This window comes from Vombatus ursinus, unplaced genomic scaffold (genome assembly GCF_900497805.2).
Source record: "Vombatus ursinus unplaced genomic scaffold, bare-nosed wombat genome assembly UNPS02014781.1, whole genome shotgun sequence".
NCBI lineage: Eukaryota > Metazoa > Chordata > Mammalia > Diprotodontia > Vombatidae > Vombatus > Vombatus ursinus.
The window spans coordinates 14,523,317-14,544,597 of NW_020954559.1; the positions used below are offsets into that span (position 1 = coordinate 14,523,317).

At 39.4% G+C, this 21,281-nt stretch overlaps 1 protein-coding gene across 4 annotated transcripts in view; it reads left to right on the forward strand.

Annotated features, from left to right (window-relative positions):
- The first annotated feature begins 378 nt into the window (after positions 1–378).
- LOC114046326 (transmembrane and coiled-coil domain-containing protein 3) overlaps positions 379–21,281 on the forward strand; it is a 73,154-nt gene continuing 52,251 nt past the window's right edge. For 2 of the 4 annotated variants that reach the window (XM_027866630.1, XM_027866631.1), the window contains exons 1-2: positions 379–443; positions 17,415–17,930. In XM_027866630.1, coding sequence (XP_027722431.1) covers positions 17,487–17,930 — 444 coding nt within the window. In that variant the 5' untranslated portion in view covers positions 379–443; positions 17,415–17,486. Of the gene's footprint in view, positions 444–17,414; positions 17,931–18,872; positions 18,951–19,409; positions 19,569–21,281 lie in introns of those variants that run through there. The other 2 variants (XM_027866629.1, XM_027866632.1) reach the window with 2 other exon arrangements.

Genomic DNA, 21,281 nt, shown 5'->3' on the forward strand with positions numbered 1-21,281 from the left:
TGTGACCTTCCCCTGGCTGCCCCCCCAAAACTCTCACTGGTTCGCTCTCCCAGTGGCCGTGGAGTGCAGTGGTCAGCCAGGCTCACGAGCTCCCTCCTACTCCCGCCATCTTGACTCCGCCTCCTCCTCGGCCACGCCCAAAGGGGCGGGGTTAGCAGGAGCGACCCCCTCCCTCCTTTCCCGCCTCCCCCCCCGCCCCCAGGCTCGTGCTTGGATTCTGTTTCCCGGGGGGGGGGGGGGGTGCCACGGCAGCCACGGCCACTTCCCGCTCTCGCAGAACTGCCTCACCTGGGAGAGGGATGCTGGAGGAGGGGGCCGCTTGTCCTCGGGCTCTGGCGGCGGCTCGCTCCTCGCTCCGCCCCGCCCCTCCTGCCCTGGCCGGCCGGGAGCCCGGACTGCCGGTACGGACACCGCGGGTGAGAGAGCAGGCCCCAGCCGAGGAGGTGAGGACGAATCCTGGGACTTGGGGCTCCACGGCCCCGGCCCCGGCCTCGGCCTCCTTCCCTCCCCAGGCCGGGGGAGGCCTGGGGCATGGGGAGGGGGTGCTGCGGGTGAACGCCGGGCCGGGGGCTCCGCGCCTTGGGATTCAAACAGGGCGTCTTAAACCCGGGGTCGGTGGACTTTGAGGGTGTGGTGGGGGTGCGGTGGGAACAAAGTCCACATTATCCTACAGAATTGTTTCTTTCTCTAATCTAATTTAAATGTGCATTTAAAAACATCCTTCCGATGGACTTCGCCAGGGGCCGCGGGCTGCCTGGACTCCGAAAAGGTTAGGACCCCCCTGTTTAAGCGGTTTTTATTTTAAATGTGGCCCAGGCAGCCCCTCCTCTGGGCTGGACCAAGAGGATTTTCCGCAGGCTCCGGGTTCAGCTCCGGATCCGGATCCGTTATCGCAGCGCTTGTCGCTTGTCGCTCGTCGGGGCGGTGACGGCGTCTGTCCCGACACGCTGCCACGTGACCTCCCGCAGACCTGCCCAGGTGGATGCTCGGCCCGGCCGGAGCGGAGGGAGCGGAGCCGAACCCTTCCCGGGGGCAGGCCCGGGGCCGCAGCCCACAGCCCTCGGGCACCCCTCGAGCCTTCCTGAAGGTACAACAGTGCTGGGCTTAGAGCCTGGAGACTTTGGCTACATTGAAAGAGTAAAATTGGTATTAGTTTAAGAAATCAAATTGAAATGACGAGGAGAGAAAGCGCGGGCACTTGGAGGTTCCTAAATTTTGAGTTTTAGAAAGGACCTTGAAGACCCTTCATTTGAGAGATGAGGGAACAGACCAGAGAAGTTAAATGATTTGCTTCAGATCTCAAAATTAACTCAATCAAAATTAACTCAAATCTTAATTCTCTATAGAAATGTTAGCTATTACTTTAACCTTCAGGGGCCTCAGTTTCCTTATCTGTAAAATGAGGAAGGTGGGAGTGGGGTTGGACTAGACGGACCCTGACTAACTCTCCAGGAGATCTCAAAATTAACTCAATGGCAGGTCTCCTGGAGGCTGATTCAGTGCTTGTCAGTCTTACTGATACTTCTCTTTTTATTAGTCCACATTTTGACTATCCCTGCCAAAAAGCCTGATTTAAAAAAAAAGTTTGATTTTTAGAGGTTAACTTAACTTTTATTAGTATTCTACTGAATTTTTCATTAAAGAAAATTTTGAATTGATCTGATAATATCTGTTAAACTGGACTGATTCTCAAAAGCCATCCATTTGATTTCTTTTTTAAAAATTAATTTTTATTGATAACGTTTGCTCTTAAATCACCTGAATTTCCCCTTGTATGCCTACCCCTCATCTTCTGGAGAGCCATCCGTTATTACATAGAATTGTTTTGAAAAAAAGAAAAATAGGAAGGGTGACCTCTGACCTCTATAAAGGATTGGGAAGAGATGCTCTCTCATATCTCTTATTTGATTTCTTAATATTTTTATCTTTTTGTTTTGTTTAACTGACTTTTCTGGTATATAAGAAGAAAAATCTGTGAAATTGTTCCCTAACCTTATTCCAGTAGATAAGAAATTTGAATGGTGACTGTAATCACTGTTATAAATAATTGTACAAATTTCAGCTATAATTAGATTCCAAAAATTAGATTTTAAGTTTTTAATATGTGTGTATATATATATGCTTTTTAGTGTGCTCTTGTGTATGTTGCCAACTTCAGTTTTATAGAATGACTTTTGTGACCTCTTTTGTAAAAATGAGATTTTTCTGTGTAATCAATTATTGATTATCCACAACAAAAATTTAATCCAAATTAAATCTCTCTAATTTACCAGCCTGGTCTGGTAATTCCCCTCCTTCAAAATCTTCAGTGGTACCCTATAACCTACTGGATAGAATACAAACTCTTTGCTCCAGCATTCAAAGCCCTTCATGATCTGTCTCTATTCCACCTTTTCAGTTATTGAGTAGATGGGCAGCTAGTTAGCATAGTGGATAGAATGCACATTCTACATTCATTTAAATGGAATGTTCAGTTATTTTCCTCATCTTATTTTGTGCTTTTCTAACTTCCCATTTGTATGTGCCATTCTTATTGGCTAGAATGAAATTTTTCCATACATCAGCTTGCTGAAATCCCTGCTAATGCCCCTTTCTCTGTGAAACCTCTTGAGCCCCCAGCTAAATGAATACTTCCTCTTCAATTTTCCATGCCTTTGTATTTGACCTTTCTAGAACACTGACCTTGAATTCAGAAGATCTGCATTCAAATTCTAATTCTGATGATGGTCACTTTTGTGACCTTGAACAAGTCACTAAACTTCTATACACCCCAGTTTCCCTATATGTAAAATGTGGATGATTAGCTTCTACCTTATAGGGTTGTTGTGAAGTTCAAATGACATAGTATGTACAAAATGCTTTGCAAATCTTAAGACACTGTAGAAATGTTAGCTATTACTTTAACCTTCTGGGGCCTCAGTTTCCTTATCTATAAAATGAGAAAGGTTGGGGTGGGGTTGGGCCAGATGGCCTCTGAGCTCCTGATTTATGTATAGATGGAGGTATTCATGGTTCTAAAATAATGCTTCCTTTCAGTCTTGCCAGCTGAGTGGGCATTACCCAGTTCTTTCCAATCCGATGAATATTAAGCATCTGCTGAATACAGTGACAGTTTGGTATAGTGGAAAAAATATATTAGTGGCCCAAAAGCCAGGAAGGCCTGTGTTTGCTGGCTGGCATTAGCCAAGGGAGTTTGCTTACCCTTGAATTTCCCTATCACCTATGAAATCCTAGGTCTGTTCTTTATCCTTGTTGTATGCTTAGATGCCCTGTTACATGTTGGAGCTTTTTTTTTTCAGTCTTTTGAACTGGACTGGGCTCTACCTCAGTCAAACTGAGACCTGTTGAAGCCCCTAGCTTGAAAAGGCCAAGGTCCCCCACTGCATCCTGGGTCATCTCCAGTTGTCCTGATCCATATCTGGCCGCTGGACCCAGATGACTCCAGAGGAGAAAGTGAGGCTGGTGACTTTGCACAGCCCTCCCTCAATTAAATCCAATTCATTTGCAAGTCATGGCATCACTTCCCTGATGTCATGGTCCTCTTGGAGAATGAAGGACAAACAGCAGCCAGCAGCAAGCGATTTCACTGGTGTAAGGAGCTCTTAGTGAGGGAACTGCCTCCACCAATTCAGATCAGCACGTATTCTGTACTTTACAATGTTAGAGAATTGCCTGGTAAATTAAAAGATTAAGTGACTTTTTCATGGTTGTATAGTTAGTAAGTCTCAGAGATTATACTTGAACCCAGGTCTTTCCTGACTTAAGTGCTAAGTGGCGCAATGAATAGGGTGCCTGGCCTGGACTCAGGAAGACTCATCTTCCTGAGTTCAAATCTGGCCTCAGATACTAGCTATGTGACCCTTGGAAAGTCACTTAACCCTGTTTGCCTTAGTTCCTCACCTGTGCAATGAGCCAGAGAAGGAAATGGCAAACCACTCCAGTATTTTTGCCCAGAAAACCCCAAATGGGATCACAGAGAGTTGGACACAACTGAACAACAGTTATGGTTGTTCAGTTGGACTGATATGACTGCATAACAACAGCAACAACAACAAAGTGCTAGGGATACAAAGGCAAACAAATGAAAAAAGAGGCCCTACCCGAAGAAGTTGGCATCCTACTAGTGGCATAAAACATGTCAATGTACAAGTATACATGATTATTTGAAGATAAGAGAGAGTATTACCAGCTGGGGACACCTGGAAAGGTTTCCCACAGGAGGTGTTATGGGAGCTGAGCCTTGACTTCTCACAAAGGTACTGGCTTATATCTGAGGGATTAACCTAACTTTAGCCCCAGTGATTAACATTAAGATGAAACTATATTAAATTACAATATTAATGAGGCCTTCCTTTGGAATACTGAATCCATTAAAAAGTAACCTTTTTGTTTTCTGATCAGTATAGAATCAACATTGTAAGAATTTTTATAAATTTAGCAAGGCTTTCTTGGTTTGGTTTTTTTTTAATATTTAGTACAATTGATAAAAATCTCATTAATGCAACCATTTCGTAAGAATTTTTCACATAATGTACCAATATCTGTATGCAATATTGAAGTCTAAAGTGATTGTTTTTAATCATTTTAAACCTTTATTTTTTCTATAGGACTGCTTTTGTAGTTTAATAATTTTTTTCATGATTGTTTTTGTTAAAAGAACCTGTTATACTTCAGTGTGCAAAAATTGAAAATAGACTTGTTGGTGATCTCTATAGGATTTGCTGATAGCACAGATTAAAAGAATACTTTCCAAATCATTCTTTCTGTAATTCTACCAAAAGACAAGAGCTACAACAATTAGCTTAAATTACGAAGATGCACTATAACTAGCATTGTAGTTTGTATAATACTTGTTTTAGTTTCAAGGATACACTGAAAATGCTGTTTTTATTACCAAGAAGAGGCAACCTTATTTTATTGTAGCATAGCTTTGCTCAAGTTAACAAATCATCAACTCTCTTTTTTTAGGGGTGTGTCCTAGGGTATGTGGAAAAATTTTATGGATGTGGCTTCCTAGTAGGTTTTTGACATTAAGTTGGTTGATTTGGACCATATCAATGAAAAAGATCGCATATTCTATAGAAAAATTGCAAATACTATAACAAGGATTTAGTAAGCATTTACGTAGCAGATTATTATTTATGATAAACCTATGAGAGAGCCCAGTATTGTCCTCATTTTACTAATAAAGAAACTGAAGCTAATGTTGAGTAATTTTTCCATGGAGACTGATGCAGCTAGTTTACATGACAAAATGAAATAATCACATTTGTCTATTTGTAAGCAAAAGGGCCTTTCATAATCTAAGAGGTTATTTAGAGAAATTTCAAATTTCATAGCTATGTCATAAAAATCCTCAACTCAGGTTTTACTCTTTTGTCTTATAATTATATATATATGACTAATATATATGTCCAATTATATATTGAAGGTATTCTGAGTTCTTAAAGTCTAGACCTGCTCAACACAAGTGACTGGTAGGCATACAAGGTTTTTGAGAGGTTTTAAAGCAAAGGTTGTAGAGGGGATTGGTTGTTCCATAAGAGGTTGGTTTAAGGCAACCACTGAGGACCATTCCAACTCCAATATTTTGTGGTTCTGAGCATCAGCAACGTGATTGGATTGTATTTAAATGATAACCGCTTAGCTGGTTCCTGATGGGTTCATCATCAGAAGTAACACTAACTGGTGATGATGGGCTTGGAGGGATGGAGGGACCATGGCAAATCACGAAGACTGTCTACTAAAGCATGGAGGGGTTGTGATTTGTGTTGGTGAAGAGAGTACCCACATATACAAAATTTAATATTAGTAATAGTTTTTTTCAATATTCCCTTTATACTTTCACCACTAGTAGAGATGGACAACCCAGCTGTGTCTTTTCATCCTTTCTATGTGATCTTGACTGGGTTCTTCCATAAATCCTCCATAGAAAATATCTCAACGTGCTAGAGTTCTTTCTTTGGGTCTTTTAATACGTCTTGGATACCTGGGCAACACTGAGGCTGTCCATTTGTCATTTCTCTGTCTTGCTTTATGACCAGCTCACTTCATTTTCTAGTCGTTTGTGTCCTAGAAGTATAATGAAAATAAAATTGGTCTAGAGTTAAATTAAGTAGAATTTAAAATCCTATAATAATTTGTATCAACTTAGCACCCAGTTGTGGTACTAAGTATTAATACACATATTTCTTAAATCCATTAAGCTATGTATGCCATAGGAATAGCTAGATAATTCAAGAGACCATTTGTGGAAAACATAAAAACTGATCACAAAAAGGAGTTGATCATACACAAACAGTTCAGAATAATTTTTCTGGAACATGAAATTCTAATCTTTTTAGGTTAGCGTGGAATAGTGGCTAGATAGTGGAATTGGAGTCAGAAATACCCGGGATCAAATTCAACCTCTGACATTAGCTTTGTGGCAAGTTCTTCCTGATCTGTAAAATTAAGGAGATATACTAAATGATTTTTGAGATTCCAAGTCCAAATCAGTGATGCTGTGTTCAGTATTTGAGGAGGGGTGGAGAAGAACTGAATGAGTCATCCAAGTAATAAATCAACTATATTGCTAAATCCGGGTGACTGACTTCTATTTACTTTTAAGGTGATGACATTTAAAGTTAAAGCTTTTGTGAAACTTAATCTTGGACTAGGTGACTTAGGTAATATAAATAATACTTCATTTAACCACATCAGTGAGGAAGTGAAACTTTTACACATAGGTGAATTCTCTAGATAACTGAAATTTATCCTGTAAATACTAAGCTTTTTTTAAAACAAAAATTACTTTGGGTGGAAATGTTTCTAAAATGTATTGAATATTTCTCTACTGTTTAAGCCATAAACTGAAAAAGAATTTTACTTTTCTCAATGATTATATTTCATTTCTGTGAACCTCAGTTATTTCAATATACTGTAATTCAGAGATGGCTTTAGGGTCTTTTGAAGTAGGTAAGGTTCTTTGCTCCCTGGAGAAACAAGCATCAAACTGTTTTGAGTTCTCGGACTGCTTTTAATAGGTTTTCTCTCTGTCTCCTTTCAGTTGTTACTTCTTGCTGCTCTCAGTATGCTCAAATTGGCATTAGCAGCTCCTGCTTCTTAAAATTTGTTGCTTTCATTTGGATACCTGTAGCTGAGAGGCTATGTCAAAGGAACACAAAGAATTAGGGATTCATAGCTGCTTGGGACCTTAGAAGTTAGCTGGTACAAACCCTCCTGCCCATCCTATTGTACAGGTGAGGAAAATGAAGACCAGAGAAGTTAAGAGATCTACCCACAATCACACAGCATTAAATGGCAGAACTAGGATTCAAGCCCAGGTCCTCTCACTTCACGGATCTGAAACCTTAGTTTCTTCATCTGCATTGACGTAACTTGTTCAAGTCACATAGTCAGTGGAAGAGAAAGGGTTTCAAATTTGGGTTTTGAGATTCCAAATCAAAAAAATTTTTAAACTCTTACACTGCTAGAAGTACATTGTGGTATGGGTTTGGGTTTTTGTGGTTTTTTTTTTTTTTTTTTGGTGGAGGCCTTTATTTTGAACTTAACAGATATCAAACAAAATGAGAATTTATTTCCATATGCATAAGATAAAAGATGCTTGAATATATAGTGGTGAATTGCTATAACGTAGAGATGTTCTTTTAAAGTATGTTCAACATGTAAGTTTCTAAGCTCTTGCTTTTCTGTGATTCTGTTGTCTTCTGTGCATTTAAAAGAAATGTTTCAGTGATGCTCTTTTCCTTTTCTGTCAGTCCTATCCTTATCCCCTTTTCTCATCCCTACCTCCCCATTGAAAAGAAAAACAAAAACAAAATCCTTATAATAAATATGATTTTCAGGCAGACCAAAATTCTCATATTGGTCATGTCCAAAAAAATCCATATCTCATTCTCAATCTTGAGTCCATCACTTTTCAGGAGCTAAGTAGTATGGTTTGTCATTGGTACTCTGGTATAGTGAGGTAATTATTTCATTAAGGAGAATTCATAAGTCTTTCTTTGATTTCATTGGCATATGGGTCTAGTAGTGTTATCCCTGAATCCTTCTTGCGTAACAGTAGGTGTCTCCCAATGTTCTGTCCTGAGATATCTTACCTTCTTCCTTAACTTCCTTACCTTCTTACCTTCTGCTCTAGACTTTCTCACTTGGTGATCTAATCATCTCCCATGGATTCAGTTTTCATTTTCATGCAGATGATTCTCAGATCTGATTATTAACCACTCTTCTCACATCTAGACTCTCATCTCCAGCTTTGTATTGGATATCTCAAACTACATAGACATCTGAAAACATGTCCAAAATGAAACCTATTATTTTATCTCTCTTCCCCCGCCCCCAACACTTCCTTCTTTCAAACTTCTGTATTACTGTCCAGGGTACCACCAAACTTATGCAGTCATCTAGCCTTGAAACTGAGGCATTGTTCTCGGCTCCTCAAGTAACTTCTTCTCTCCTCTGACACCACTTCTGACACCAGGTGCAAGCCCTCGTCACTTCATACCTAGACTATTGCAGTGTGGCCTGATAGTTGGTCCCCCTGCTTCAAGTCCCTCCACTCCAGTCCATCATCACACAGCTGTCAAATCTTCCTAAAGCACAGATCTGACCACGTCAGCCTCTTCCCCCTCCCCCAATTCAGTAAACTCCAGTGACGATGAAACATAAAATCCTCTATTTGGCATTAACTTAATCTAAATAACTTGATCCCTCTTACCTTTCCATTCTTCTTACTCAGCCCAGCATGTTCTTTGATCTAGGGACACTGGCCCTCTTGCTGTTCTTTTTACAAAGCACTTCATCCTCTGACTAGAGTTAGCTAGGTGGGGCAGTAGATAGAGTACTGGATCTGTAGTCAGAAAGATTTGAGTTCAAATCCAGCCTCAAACACTTTCTAGCCATGTGACTCTGAGAAGCCACTTAAACCTCCATTTGCCTCAGTTTCCTCAACTGTAAAATGAGGATAATAATAGTACTTACCTTGCAAAAGTTATTGTGAGAATCAAATGAGATAATAATTGTAAAGCATTTAGCACAGCATTTAGCACATAGTAGGTACTATATAAGTGCTTTTTCCTTCCCTTTATAGGCATTTTTACTGGCTCTGCCCTGTACCTGGAATGTTCTCCTTTCTCATCTCTGTCTCCTGGCTTCCTTGACTTTCTTCCATATGATGCCTTTCCTTGTCTCTCTTAATGCCAGTGCCTTCTCTCTGTTGATTATCTCCAATTTATCTTGTATATATCTTATTTAAACATAGTTATTATATATAGGTGTAGACAAGATATGTGCTGAGTAGATCAAAAGGAGTCCAGATGAGAGAAGAACAATACTTAGGAAGGCCTCTGGCAAAAGATAGGATGTGACTTGAGTCTTGAAGGAAGCCAGGGAAACTAGGAGATGGAGGTGAGGATGAAAAGCATTCAAGCATGGGTGGGGCACAGCCGATGCAAAGGTGAAGGGGTAGGAAATAGCTATAGGCCAGTATGATTACAGCTGTTAGTGTGTGGAAGGGAGTTAAGGTTAAGAAGACTGGAAAGGTAAAAGGGGCCAGGTTGAGAAGAGCCTTAAAAGCTAAACATAAAATTTTATATTTAATCCTGGAGGTCATAGGGAGCCACTGAAATTTTTTTTGCGGGGGGTGGGGGAGTGGTAAGATACATGCTTTAGGAAAGTCACTCGACTTTGGCAGCTGAATGGAGGATGGATTACAGCAGGGAGGAATTTGAGGCAAGGAGACCAATTATAAGAGATGTTATAGAAATAGAAACTTTTCAATTTCGGCATCAGACTGGATGTATAATATGAGTGAGTGTGAGGGGTGGATATTGACAACCAAAGTTGTGAGCCTGGGTTACTGGGAGGATAGTGACACCTTTGACAGTAATGAGGATGTTTGGAAGAAGGGAAGTTTTGGAAAGGAAAAATAATGAGTTCTGATTTGGACATGTTGAGTTTGAAATGCCATAAGGACATCCAGTTCAAGGTTTCCAAAAAGTAATGGGTGATGTGAGACTGGGTTTTAGGAGACAGACTAGGACTGGATACATAGATTTGGAAATCATTTGCTCAGAGATAATAATTAAGCCCATGGGACCTGATGAGATCACCAAGTGAGATAACCTAGAGCAGGAGTTTTTATCCTTTTTTGTATCATGTTCCTTTTTAGCAGTCTGGTGAAGCCTATGACTCCTTCCCAGAATAATGTTTGTAAAAAATAAAAATTAAATAAAAAAATAAAAGATTTCAAAGGGAAACCAATTATATTGAAATATACTTATCAAAATCTTTAAGGAAAACAAGTTCATGGCCCAAGGTTAAGAACCCCTGGTCTAGAGGAAAAAGAGTAGAGGGTCCAGGTGAAAGCCTTGGGGAATACCCAAAGTTTGTGGATTTGACCTAGATGAAGATCCAGCAAAGGAGACTAAGAAGGCATGGTCAGACAGGTAGCAGGACAGGAGAGACTAGTGTAACATAAGCTTAGAGAGAAGGATAAGCAGTGTCAAATGTTGCAGAGAGGTCAAGAAATATTGCGAGACTATTACATTTGGCAATTAAGAGATCTTTGGGACATGACCAAAAAAGATGGAGGAATAGACATATTCTCTTAAGGCTTCTTAACAACAACAATAATAATGATAATTACAATTATAGTAATAACTAACATTTAGGGCTTAATATGTGCCAGGCACTATGCTAAATACTTTACAAATATTATTTCATTTGACCCTCACAACAACCCTGGGAGTCAGGTGCTATTATTATCCTCATTTTACAGATGAGGAAACTGAGGCAAACAGAGGTTAACTGACTTGCCCAGGACCAAACATCTACTAAGTGTCTGAAGAAGAATTTGAACTCAGGTCCTTCTGTCTGCAGGACAGTACTCTATCCACTGCCCCACTCTCTGCCACAAAACTCCCTTCAATAAGAAATATGCACAAGAGTGAGTGTGAGGGGTGAACATTGACAACCAAAGTTGTAAGCCTGGGTTACTGGGAGGATAGTGACACCTTTGACAGTAATGAACTGCCTTCAGTTATTTCAGAATCTTGCTGCCAAGACACCAAGAAGTCTAATGAGGTAACAACTTGATGTATTCATAGCAGACAAAGGTAATCCCCAGTCTTTAATTTGATTGCTAGGTAGCCCTTCCGTACTGCACAGAGGCTCATGCTCTGGAATCTACTCAGCTATTGACTCCTTGCTGTCACAACAGTCTCTGTCAGCACACCCTGCTTTTGCCTTCACATGATCATTCTATGACAACAAGTAGCAAAATTCATTTCTGCCCACTCTCCCTTACCAGAAAATATTGTGCTTCCAGAGTTACATCCTGCATCTGGAGAGGGGGAATTGGCTTCTAGGAGTAATCTGCATCCAGAACCGTGGGAGGGCATGGACCCAGAAAAGAGAGTTTATGGCAACTAGGAAAGAAAATGAACATGGAAAAAGTAGGGAGTAGAAGTGGACCATATGACCAGGGATGCAGGAAAATTTCTACCATGGGACAAATATTTCTATCCTTTCTATCTCTTGCAGTAATTGATACTTCTAAGAGTGAGCACAACAGGAAAAAAGGAGAAAGTGACAAATTCTCCAACTCTCTCACATAAAAACTATTTAGAAGGAACTCAGATTTGGTAGTTTAGAAGCCTTAGTTCTATGAGAAACACAGACTAAAGAAATAAATAAAAAGGGTCACGGAACAAGGAATGAAAGTCTAGAATAGACAGAAAGTAAAGAGAATGAGGGAAGGAAGTCCTTTTTAGATAAAAGTAAGGAAAATAAAAAACAAACAGTTGAGAGAGTAAAGAGAAGGGAGATTTTACTGAGGAAAAAAGAGAGAAGAATTAGAAAAAGGAAGAAAGGAAAAGGAATTAACAGGTAAAGTAAAATTAGTGAAAAATAGAGGGGGGCCAGGTTTAAGGGGAAGGAGTAGAGAGCTTGTAGGAATAGTGTTGCTTTAAAGTAAGCAAAAATAACTGAAGAGACAAAGTTCTGTCTTCAAAGAGAAATAACAATTCCTAATTCAGGAAAAATATTTTATATATGCATATACATAATATTTATGAGACAAATGAAGGAAAATATAAGCCCAACTCATAATTTTTGATCTGATTGGATTAAACAGTCCAGCAAAATGAAAGTGTGATAGGATAAGAAAGCAAAACCCCTTAATATTGTTTTTACAAGAAACATATCCCCCCAAAAAAGTCATGTACAATAAAAATAAGTAGCTGAAACATTTATTGTACATCAGATGAATCAAAAAAAGCAGGAGTTGCAATTATACTTGCAAACAGACCAAAAGCAAAATTTATAACGTTGAGATAAACAAAGAAATTACATTATACTGAAAGGAACTACGGACAACAAATCAATGTCAATATTAAACATATTCTCCAAATGCCTTCACAAAGGAAAAATTAACCCAACCACAATAGTAAAAGAAAACTGTAATGTCTCAGTTTTAGACAGACCTAACAAAGATTAACAGGAGGGAAAATATAGATTTGAACAAATTACTAGAGAAGCCAAGAGCTGAAAGACTTACAGTGTTTCTAAATGAGACTGCTGACGAACATATATATTTCTCAACACACATGTAACTTTTCCAAAGATTGACTAGGTCTTGAGGTACAGAGATATTGCAAGGAAATGTAAAAAGGCAGAATGAGTAACCATAGCATTAACAGAACATAATGCAATAAAAGTAGTAAGCAGTTCAGAAAGTACAAATAAAAGATATAGACTTAAATGGAGATTTAATAAAGAATCCTAAATGATAAGTGAGTCAAAAAAGAAATCATAGCAATAATTGAGAATCATGAGAAAAAATGATGAAGCAATATAATAGTTTCTGAGATGCAGCTAAAGCAATCTTGAGAGGAAAATTATATCTCTAAAACATAAGTTAACAAAATAGAACATTTTTTCAAAAAATTAGAAAGCTAAAATAAATTCAAAATAAGTGTAAGAGGTAATGTTAAAAGTTAAAGGAGAAATAAATAAATTGGAAATAAAATACATAAAAAAAGTGATAAAAACTAAAAATTGGTTCTTTGAAACAAAATTAACCTTTAGCCAATTTACAGGTCTTCCCAGGCTGCTCTGAATTTGTTACATTCTTAAATTCTCTTGGCATAGTAATATCCCATTATATTCAGTGATTAAAGGATACTTAAAATTTGAGGCAAAAGGTGGCCTAGTTTGACTTCCCAAAAGAATCAATCTGGGAGGGGGAAGACCCTCAAAGTTTCTGGCCAGAACAGAAGCAATTGCTATTTACACTCAATCTGAGCCATTAAAACCCAAACATGAGCAAGTGAGGCTTGGGCTGGGACCTCTTATTGGCCAATCAGTGAGAGCCACAGTGATTTTGGTTTAAAGGCATAGTCAGGTAGCTCCATTTGAATCCCAGTGGGCTTTATCAAAGCCTGGTTTACCAGAACTTAGCATGGTAGTGCACACCTCAAATCCCAGCTACTAGATAGGCTAAGACTTGCTGATCTTCTGAGCTTGAAAGTTATGAGCAGCAATAGGCCAAGCTGATCAGGTGTCTACATTTAGCCTAGCATCAGTATGGTGATCTGGGGTTGGGGGTGAGGGGAGGCGGCACTAAGGAACCTAAGGAGGGGTAAACTGACTCTGAAACTGGTCAAAACTCTCATGCTGAGTAGGCGTGGGGTCTGGTCTGTGGGAATTGAGTGAACCACACTGACTCCATCTTGTGATTCCATTTTGGATTTAGCTCTGGATCTATCTCCCTCTCTATTAGATTATGGATCTAGTCCAGAGGTTCCCTTCCCCCAATCTGCCCTCCCTTCTACCTTAAGCCAAATCTGATAAGAATAACATTCAGTCATTCCCTCTTACCTTCCCCCACTTCCCCTCCACTGTAAAAACCTTTTCTTGTCTGTTTCATGCTAGATAATTTACCCCATTCTATCTCTCCCTTTGTCCTTCTCCCAGTATAATCCTTAATTTTATTTTCCAAGGGGCAGCTAGGTGGCGCAGTGGATAGAGCACCGGCCCTGAAGTCAGGAGGACCTGAGTTCAAATCCGGCCTCAGACCAAACACTTGACACTAGCTGTGTGACCCTGGGCAAGTCACCTAACCCCACTTGCCAAAAAAAAAATAAAAATAAAAATTATGTTTTCCAGATATTACCCCTTCGCCTTCAACTCACCCTGTGCCCTCTATCTATCTATCTATACATACATATAATTTTTTCCCTCCAACTACTCTAATACTGACAAAGGACTCATGAGTCACAAATATCATTTTTCCATGCAGAATGTAAACAGTTTAACCTTAATAAATCTCTTATGATTTCTCTTTCCTGTTTACCAAATCTTCATGTTTTTCTTTTCTTTCTTTTTTTTTTTTTTTGGTAGGCAGTGCGGTTAAATGACTTGCCCAAGGTCACACAGCTAGTAAGTATTATGTGTTTGAGGCCGCATTTGAACTCAGGTCCTCCTGACTCCAGGGCTGGTGCTCTATCCATTGCACCACTTAGCTGCCACCTCTTCATGTTTTTTTTTTGAGTCTTGTATCTGAAAGTCAGATTTTCTATTCAGCTTTGGTCTTTTCATCAAGAATGCTTGAAGGTCCTCTATTTCACTGAATGTCCATTTTTTCCCCTGAAGGATTATGCTCAGTTTTGCTGGGTAGGCAATTCTTGGTTGTAATCCTGTCTCCTTTGCCTGCTGGAATATTATATTCCAAACCCTACGGTCCCTTAATGTAGAAGCTGCTAAATCTTGTGTTATCCTGATTGTGTTTCCACAATACTTGAATTGTTTCTTTCTGGCTACTTGCAATATTTTCTTCTTGACCAGGGAACTCTGGAATTTGGCTACAATATTCCTAGGAGTTTTTCTTTGGGGATCTCTTTCAGGAGGTGATCAGTGAATTCTTTCAATTTCTATTTTGCCCTCTGGTTCTAAAATATCAGGTCAGTTTTCCTTGATAATTTCTTGAAAGATGATATCTAGGCTCTTTTTTTGATCATGGCTTTCAGATAGTCCAATAATTTTTAAGTTCTCTGTCCTGGATCTGTTTTCCAGGTCAGTTGTTTTTCCGATGAGATCTTTCACATTGTTTTCTATTTTTTCATTCTTTTGGATTTGTTTTACAGTGTCTTGATTTCTCATAAAGTCACTAGCTTCCAATTGCTCTATTCTAATTTTTAAGGAAGTATTTTCTTCAGTAATCTTTTGGACTTCCTTTTCCATTTGACCAGTTTTGCTTTTTAAGGCATTCTTCTCCTCATTGGCTTTTTGGACCTCTTTTGCCATTTGGGTTAGGCTATTTTTTAAGGTGTTATTTTCTTCATTATTTTTTTTGGGTCTCCTTTAGCAAGCTGTTGACTTGTTTGTCATGATTTTCTTGCATCATTCTCAGTTTTTCCTCTACTTCTCTTGATTCTCAAAGTTCTTTTTAAGCTCTTCCATGGCCTGGGACCAGTTCATATTTTCTTGGAGCCTTTGGATGTAGGAGCTTTGACTTTATTGTCTTCTTCTGGTTGTATGTTTTGATCTTCTTTGTCACCAAAGAAGATTCTATGGTCTGACTCTTTGCGCTGCTTACTCATGATCCTGGCCAATTACTTGAGTTATAAACTTTTTGTTAAGGTAGGAATCTACTTCCAGTGTGAAGAATGTACTGTCCCAAGCTTTAGGGGTTTTGTGCAGCTGTTTTCAGAGATACTTCTAGGGACCTGTAAATTTTCAGTTCTTCCAAGGTGCTACGATCAAGGTCGAGGTGTTTACTCCTTTCCTGGCCTTTGCTCTAGTCTATGAGTGACCACACGCACTCTTTTCTGTTTTGGAACTGTGAGGAAGATTTCCTCTCCACCGCCACTACCAGCTCCCCTGCTCACCCCAGGGCTGCCACGAAGAACAGTGACCTAGATCCAAGCATGGGCAAAGCAAGAGAATTCTGCACCAGCAAAGAGAGCCCTACAATCCCGCTCTGATGAGCCACTCGATTCCCCCTCAGTCCATGGGCTGGAAGCTCTGGAGGTGGCCGCCGCGTTTGGGGACTGGGACTGGGACCCCACTGTGCTTCTCTCTCACCACCACAGAAACAGACTTTTCCCACTGACCTTCTAAGTTGTCTTTGATGTTCACTGGTTGAAAAGTCTCAGCTGCCACTGCTGCCTGTGATTCAGTCTTCTGAGGCCTGCTCCAGGTTTACTGAGGCCTGCGCACCCACGCCTGAACTGCGTTCCTCTCCCCGCCTGGCGTGGTAGACCTTGCTGATCAACCATCCAGGTTATCTTGGGCGGGAAATTTGTTTCACTCTGCCTTTTTGTGGGTTCTGCTGCTTTAGAATTTGTTTAGAGCCATTTTTATAGGTATTTGGAGGGGTTTGGGGGAGAGCTTAAGCAAGTCACTGCATTTACTCTGCCATCTTGGCTCTGGCCCCCTGTAAATCTTTCTTGACAAAGGATCAGAGAGTGTATGTGATTGTGGAAATAACAGACTTGTCTTGATATTAGAAACTGAGGAAAACAAGTGTTGTGATTTTTAATGATTAAAAACCATGTGGTATGTAAATGGTAGCCTTCCCCCCCAGGTTGTTTTTAATAGTAGTTTTTGTTTTGTTAACTTCCATTTTGTAAATTAATAATGGGGTGATCCTTGGAATTTGATTGGCATGATATGTGCCAATTTAATAAAGACCTAGACCAGGGGTGAGGAACCTGCAGCCTCCAGTCCACATGTAGCCTGGAGGCCACAGGTTCTACAACCCTGATCTAGAAATTTATATTTAAATACAAATGATCATTTTAAAAATCATTTTTACTAAGCACCTAACTGCAGGCACCCTTACCTAATATCATCAATTGGTTTTACAAACATACAACATTATGTTGTATGTCACAAAGTGACATTCCAGGATCAGTTAGTTTCATTGGAGCAGGGTTATAAGTCACCAGATGAATAATAATAGTGTGAGGTATGTGTATAGAATGCTTTTTGTAATTTGGATTCAAAACATGGAAAAATGAAAGGCATGGTATTAATGTATAAGAGTTGATGAAAATTTTTCATGTTGGACTTCGGAATAATAGTCTGTACCTGGCAATAGGTTTTCTTCCTGGATGGTCCACAGATAACTGATTATTATAGACTTCTTTTGAAAAGTATGAACATTTAAAAAACAAAAACTTCTTGTAGGTATATCAGTTCTTAAAATACTTTGCAGCCAAGACAGGCTTAGGGATCACTAGATTGTCTTTTAATAGATATGGCAGGAATTGTAATCTTTCTAAACAAATAACCTTATACAGTTATTTTGTTAGGTAGTGTTTTTCTGGGACTAATTTTGGTATTCTCTTGTCTTCATTCCATGAGTCATTTTAAATTGTACATGTACAATGTACTATCTTTTTCAGCCCAGCATGTGTTAAAATGCACATTTTAAATAACATCCATCATTGAACTACTCTGCTTTGCAAACTTGGATCATGAAGGTGATGGGAAGAATTTATCTTTGGATCTTGATTTCACTATTTCATTTGATAGTGTTTGCTGCAGAACATGAAGATGTAGCAAAACATGCAATAAAGTTGCATCGGGGGAAAGGAGCAGCTATTACTCAGAGAAAACAGTGGGTTCTCGACAATTGTAGAAAACTATCTGGCCTTCTTCGACAAAAGAATGTGGTTCTTAACAAACTAAAAAATGCAATAAGAGCAGTGGAAAAGAATTCTGGACTGTCAGATGAAGAGAAACTCTTTCAGGTACACACATTTGAAATTTTCCAAAAGGAATTGAATGAAAGTGAGAATTCAGTCTTTCAAGCTATCCATGGACTCCAAAGAGCCCTGCAAGGAGATTACAAAGATGTTGTGAACATGAAAGAAAGTAGTAGACAGCGACTGGAGGCTTTGAGGGAAGCTGCAATAAAGGTTAGTTTTTTCAGATTTTATTAAGTATTCACAGAGAAGATGTTGCCGTTCATTTTGAGCTAGGAAGAAATATAGAGAACAAAAAGGAAAATGTTCAAGTTGCTAATATTTCATTAGAGGTAAGCCACCAAAAGTATCTGCTTGCAATAAAATATACACTCTCATGTCTCACTTAGAAGAAAACATTTTTCCTTAAATATCTTAGTATTCTCACATATAATGTTGCTCCCAGAATAATGAAATATGCAGTACGCTCCCTATTACCAAAAACCTTAGTACTAGTAATTGGTTACATTACCTATATTCTGCTAATAAAAATGAAAGTGAAAAGATATGGGAGAACAAACTTTCATTTTCACGGATATTTTATACATGCTGTGTATGTTACTGTATCTTAATTTGTATTATCATAGTTTTTTACAATATAATTATAATTGGCAACATTTTTGTTCATGTTTCTGAAAATATGCTTAAATTTTCCTTAGTAGCTGTTGACTCATCCTTGTAAAAACATTTTTAGCCACAATCAAAAATCTCATTATGTTTTTTGGACACCTTTCTACAATAGTGACTAAAATATCTAGTGTGGATAGTGATTACAATTTAAAATTAAAATAGATTAAATGTTAATTCTTTAATGTTTCAATTCAATATTAAAATTTTTAATTAAGGGACAGCTAGGTGGCGCAGTGGATAGAACACCGGCCCCAGAGTCAGGAGGACTTGAATTCAAATGTGGCCTCAGACACATAACACTCGCTACCTCTGTGACTCTAGGCAAGTCACTTAACCCCAATTGCCTCACAAAAAAAAAAAAAAATTAAGTATTCAAATTTTATGAGGGAAACGTATATATAACCTTGGATATTTATTTGACTACGATTGAGGGCAAGGGGTAAGGCTTAGGGATTTTAGGGTCCCCTACCATATGACTCTTCACAGATGAGGGTCCAGCTCCTCTATGGCAGAGGAAATCCTATCATAGACCAGGAACTGCCCACAGACAAAGGACATTTCAAGGTATGGACTCTCTAAGAAAGGAGGTTGCAATGCTCCAAGATGAAGCAGGACTTGTGGGAACTCTAACAAGAGGACCTAGGCTTTTTTAGGAAGGAAGGACTTTTCTCTAGACCAGGGTTGCTGCCCAAAGTGATAGGCTGCCAAATGTATCAGAGAGATAAGTGACAGCTGAGAATGTGGTGAACTGGGGACCTCATTTTATCTAAGCATCACCTGGCCTATTGAAGCTTTCCTTCCTGGCCCAGCTAGTACCTCATCCCTTAGAGTTGGGAAAAGCTTTAGTTGATAGATGCTGCCTAGATAGAGTGTTGCCCCCCAAGACACCACCCTCTCAGCTGTCACTTGTCTCCACAATATGCCTGTATTGGGAGAAGTGAAGACTCATTTCTATCACTCTGCTCCACAGACAACGTGCAGCTTGTGACCCTGCTCTGACTCATTCTCCCTTGCTCTTTCTAGGGCCTGACTACCCTTCTTCTGCCCTCCCCTCCCAACTCCTCACTATGGAGACACGACTAGCAAAGGACTCTGTTCAGTGGATGACAAAAAAGACAAAGCATATCTCCTCCCCCAGAAATGCTTAACATCATTCTTCTCCCCACCACCCCCAAGATGCAGGTATCTAGGGAAAGCCCCAGTCACCTTCCCCTAGTTATGATGACTGCTGGTTTGAATAATGTCTCTTAATCCTTCATTCTCACTTCTGTCACTACTTGTGTGGCTTTGAGCAACTTGCTTAACCTCTCTGGGCCTCAGTTTCCTCATCTGTAAATAAGGAATTTATTTTAGATGACTTATAAGGTCCATTCCAGTTCTAGCAATCAAGCATTTGTTAAATGTCTGTTATGTGCCAAGCATTGTGTTGGATACTGGGAGTACAAAACCAAAATGAAATAATCCCTGCACTTGTGATTACATTCTGTTGGGAGAAAACAACACATTGTACATATGTAAGTATATACAGAATAAATACATGGTAGTTAAATACAAAGTAGTTATGGAGGGAGCCCACTAGGGAATCAGGAAAGCCTTCATGTAGGAGGTGGTGCTTGAGTTGAGTATTGAAAGAAGTGAGTCATGGCCTGGCTATTAAACAATTTTTTTAACCTATTTCTCCAGGAGAACTCAACTATCTTGGGTAACTTTTTTCTAGACTGGAAAATAACTGGCCCTGCTGGCTCTCTGGTTATTCTTCATTTCCCTCTTATCCTCTTGAATCTGATGCCACCTAGGGTTCTACCTGGGTACATAGCTAGAAGACAGTAATGCTTTGTTGATTCTTCTGCTTTAGTCTCCCACTGAATGAGTGAGGATTGAAAACATTTTAGGTTCCTAAAACCACAGCATTAGCCCAATACACCAAATCATCTGATTGCCATTGATAATTTTGTTACCTAATATACTATATATAAATCTCTCATACAGCAGAAACAGAATATTTTTTACATATCACAAACCATTTGATTTGATTATAAATTCTTAATCATCCTAAATGTTGTTTCCATCCATTAAAATAAGCTTATTGCTGCAAATCCTATGTGAGAATGTCCCCTTTGCACATTTACCTCTTCACCCCAACATCCAAGCTAAGCAAATAGCTTTTATAAATGTACTACATTGGCTGGATGTGATGGTGCATGTCTTTAATACCAACTACTAAGGAGGCTAAGGCTAGAGGATCTCTTGAGCTCAGGAGTTATAAGCTACAGTGGCTAGTTTATTATCCACACTAAGTTCATTGTGGTGGGCCCTGAGGGCAGGGATGAGCACCAGATTGCCTAAGGAGGGGCAAACAGGCCCTGCTGATAAGTAGTGGAATTGGCTGTGGGTAGTCTCCGAACTTCCAGCCTGGGCAAGATGAGAGGGAAAAGGGATGATATTCATAGATAGATAGATAGATGGATGGATGGATGGATGGATGACAGCTTTGTGGGTTTAATACTGACATCCATTTAGTAACTTGTCGGTAAGTTAGCATAGCAATCATGCTGAGTATCATTGATCCATTTGCCCTGTCTCTTAGACCTTTTGTGTGTCCACACCCAAATCATGTATTTAGAATTTACCTTTTCACATTAACTGATCTGTAACACAACCATCCTGAAAAGAATAGTGGACTTAGAGAAAGGAGGAATCTTGGTTTGATATCTGGCCTGATACTTAAGTAGAAGTGGGAAAAGAAGTCATTTGAAGCACTCAGCATTGAGCAGTGTAAAGCTCACTAAATTTGGAATCAAAAGTCCTGGCTTCAAATCTTTGCTCTGCCATTTATTACCTGTGTCATGTTCAAGTCATTTTCTGAATCTTGGTTTGCTCATCTATAAAATGAGA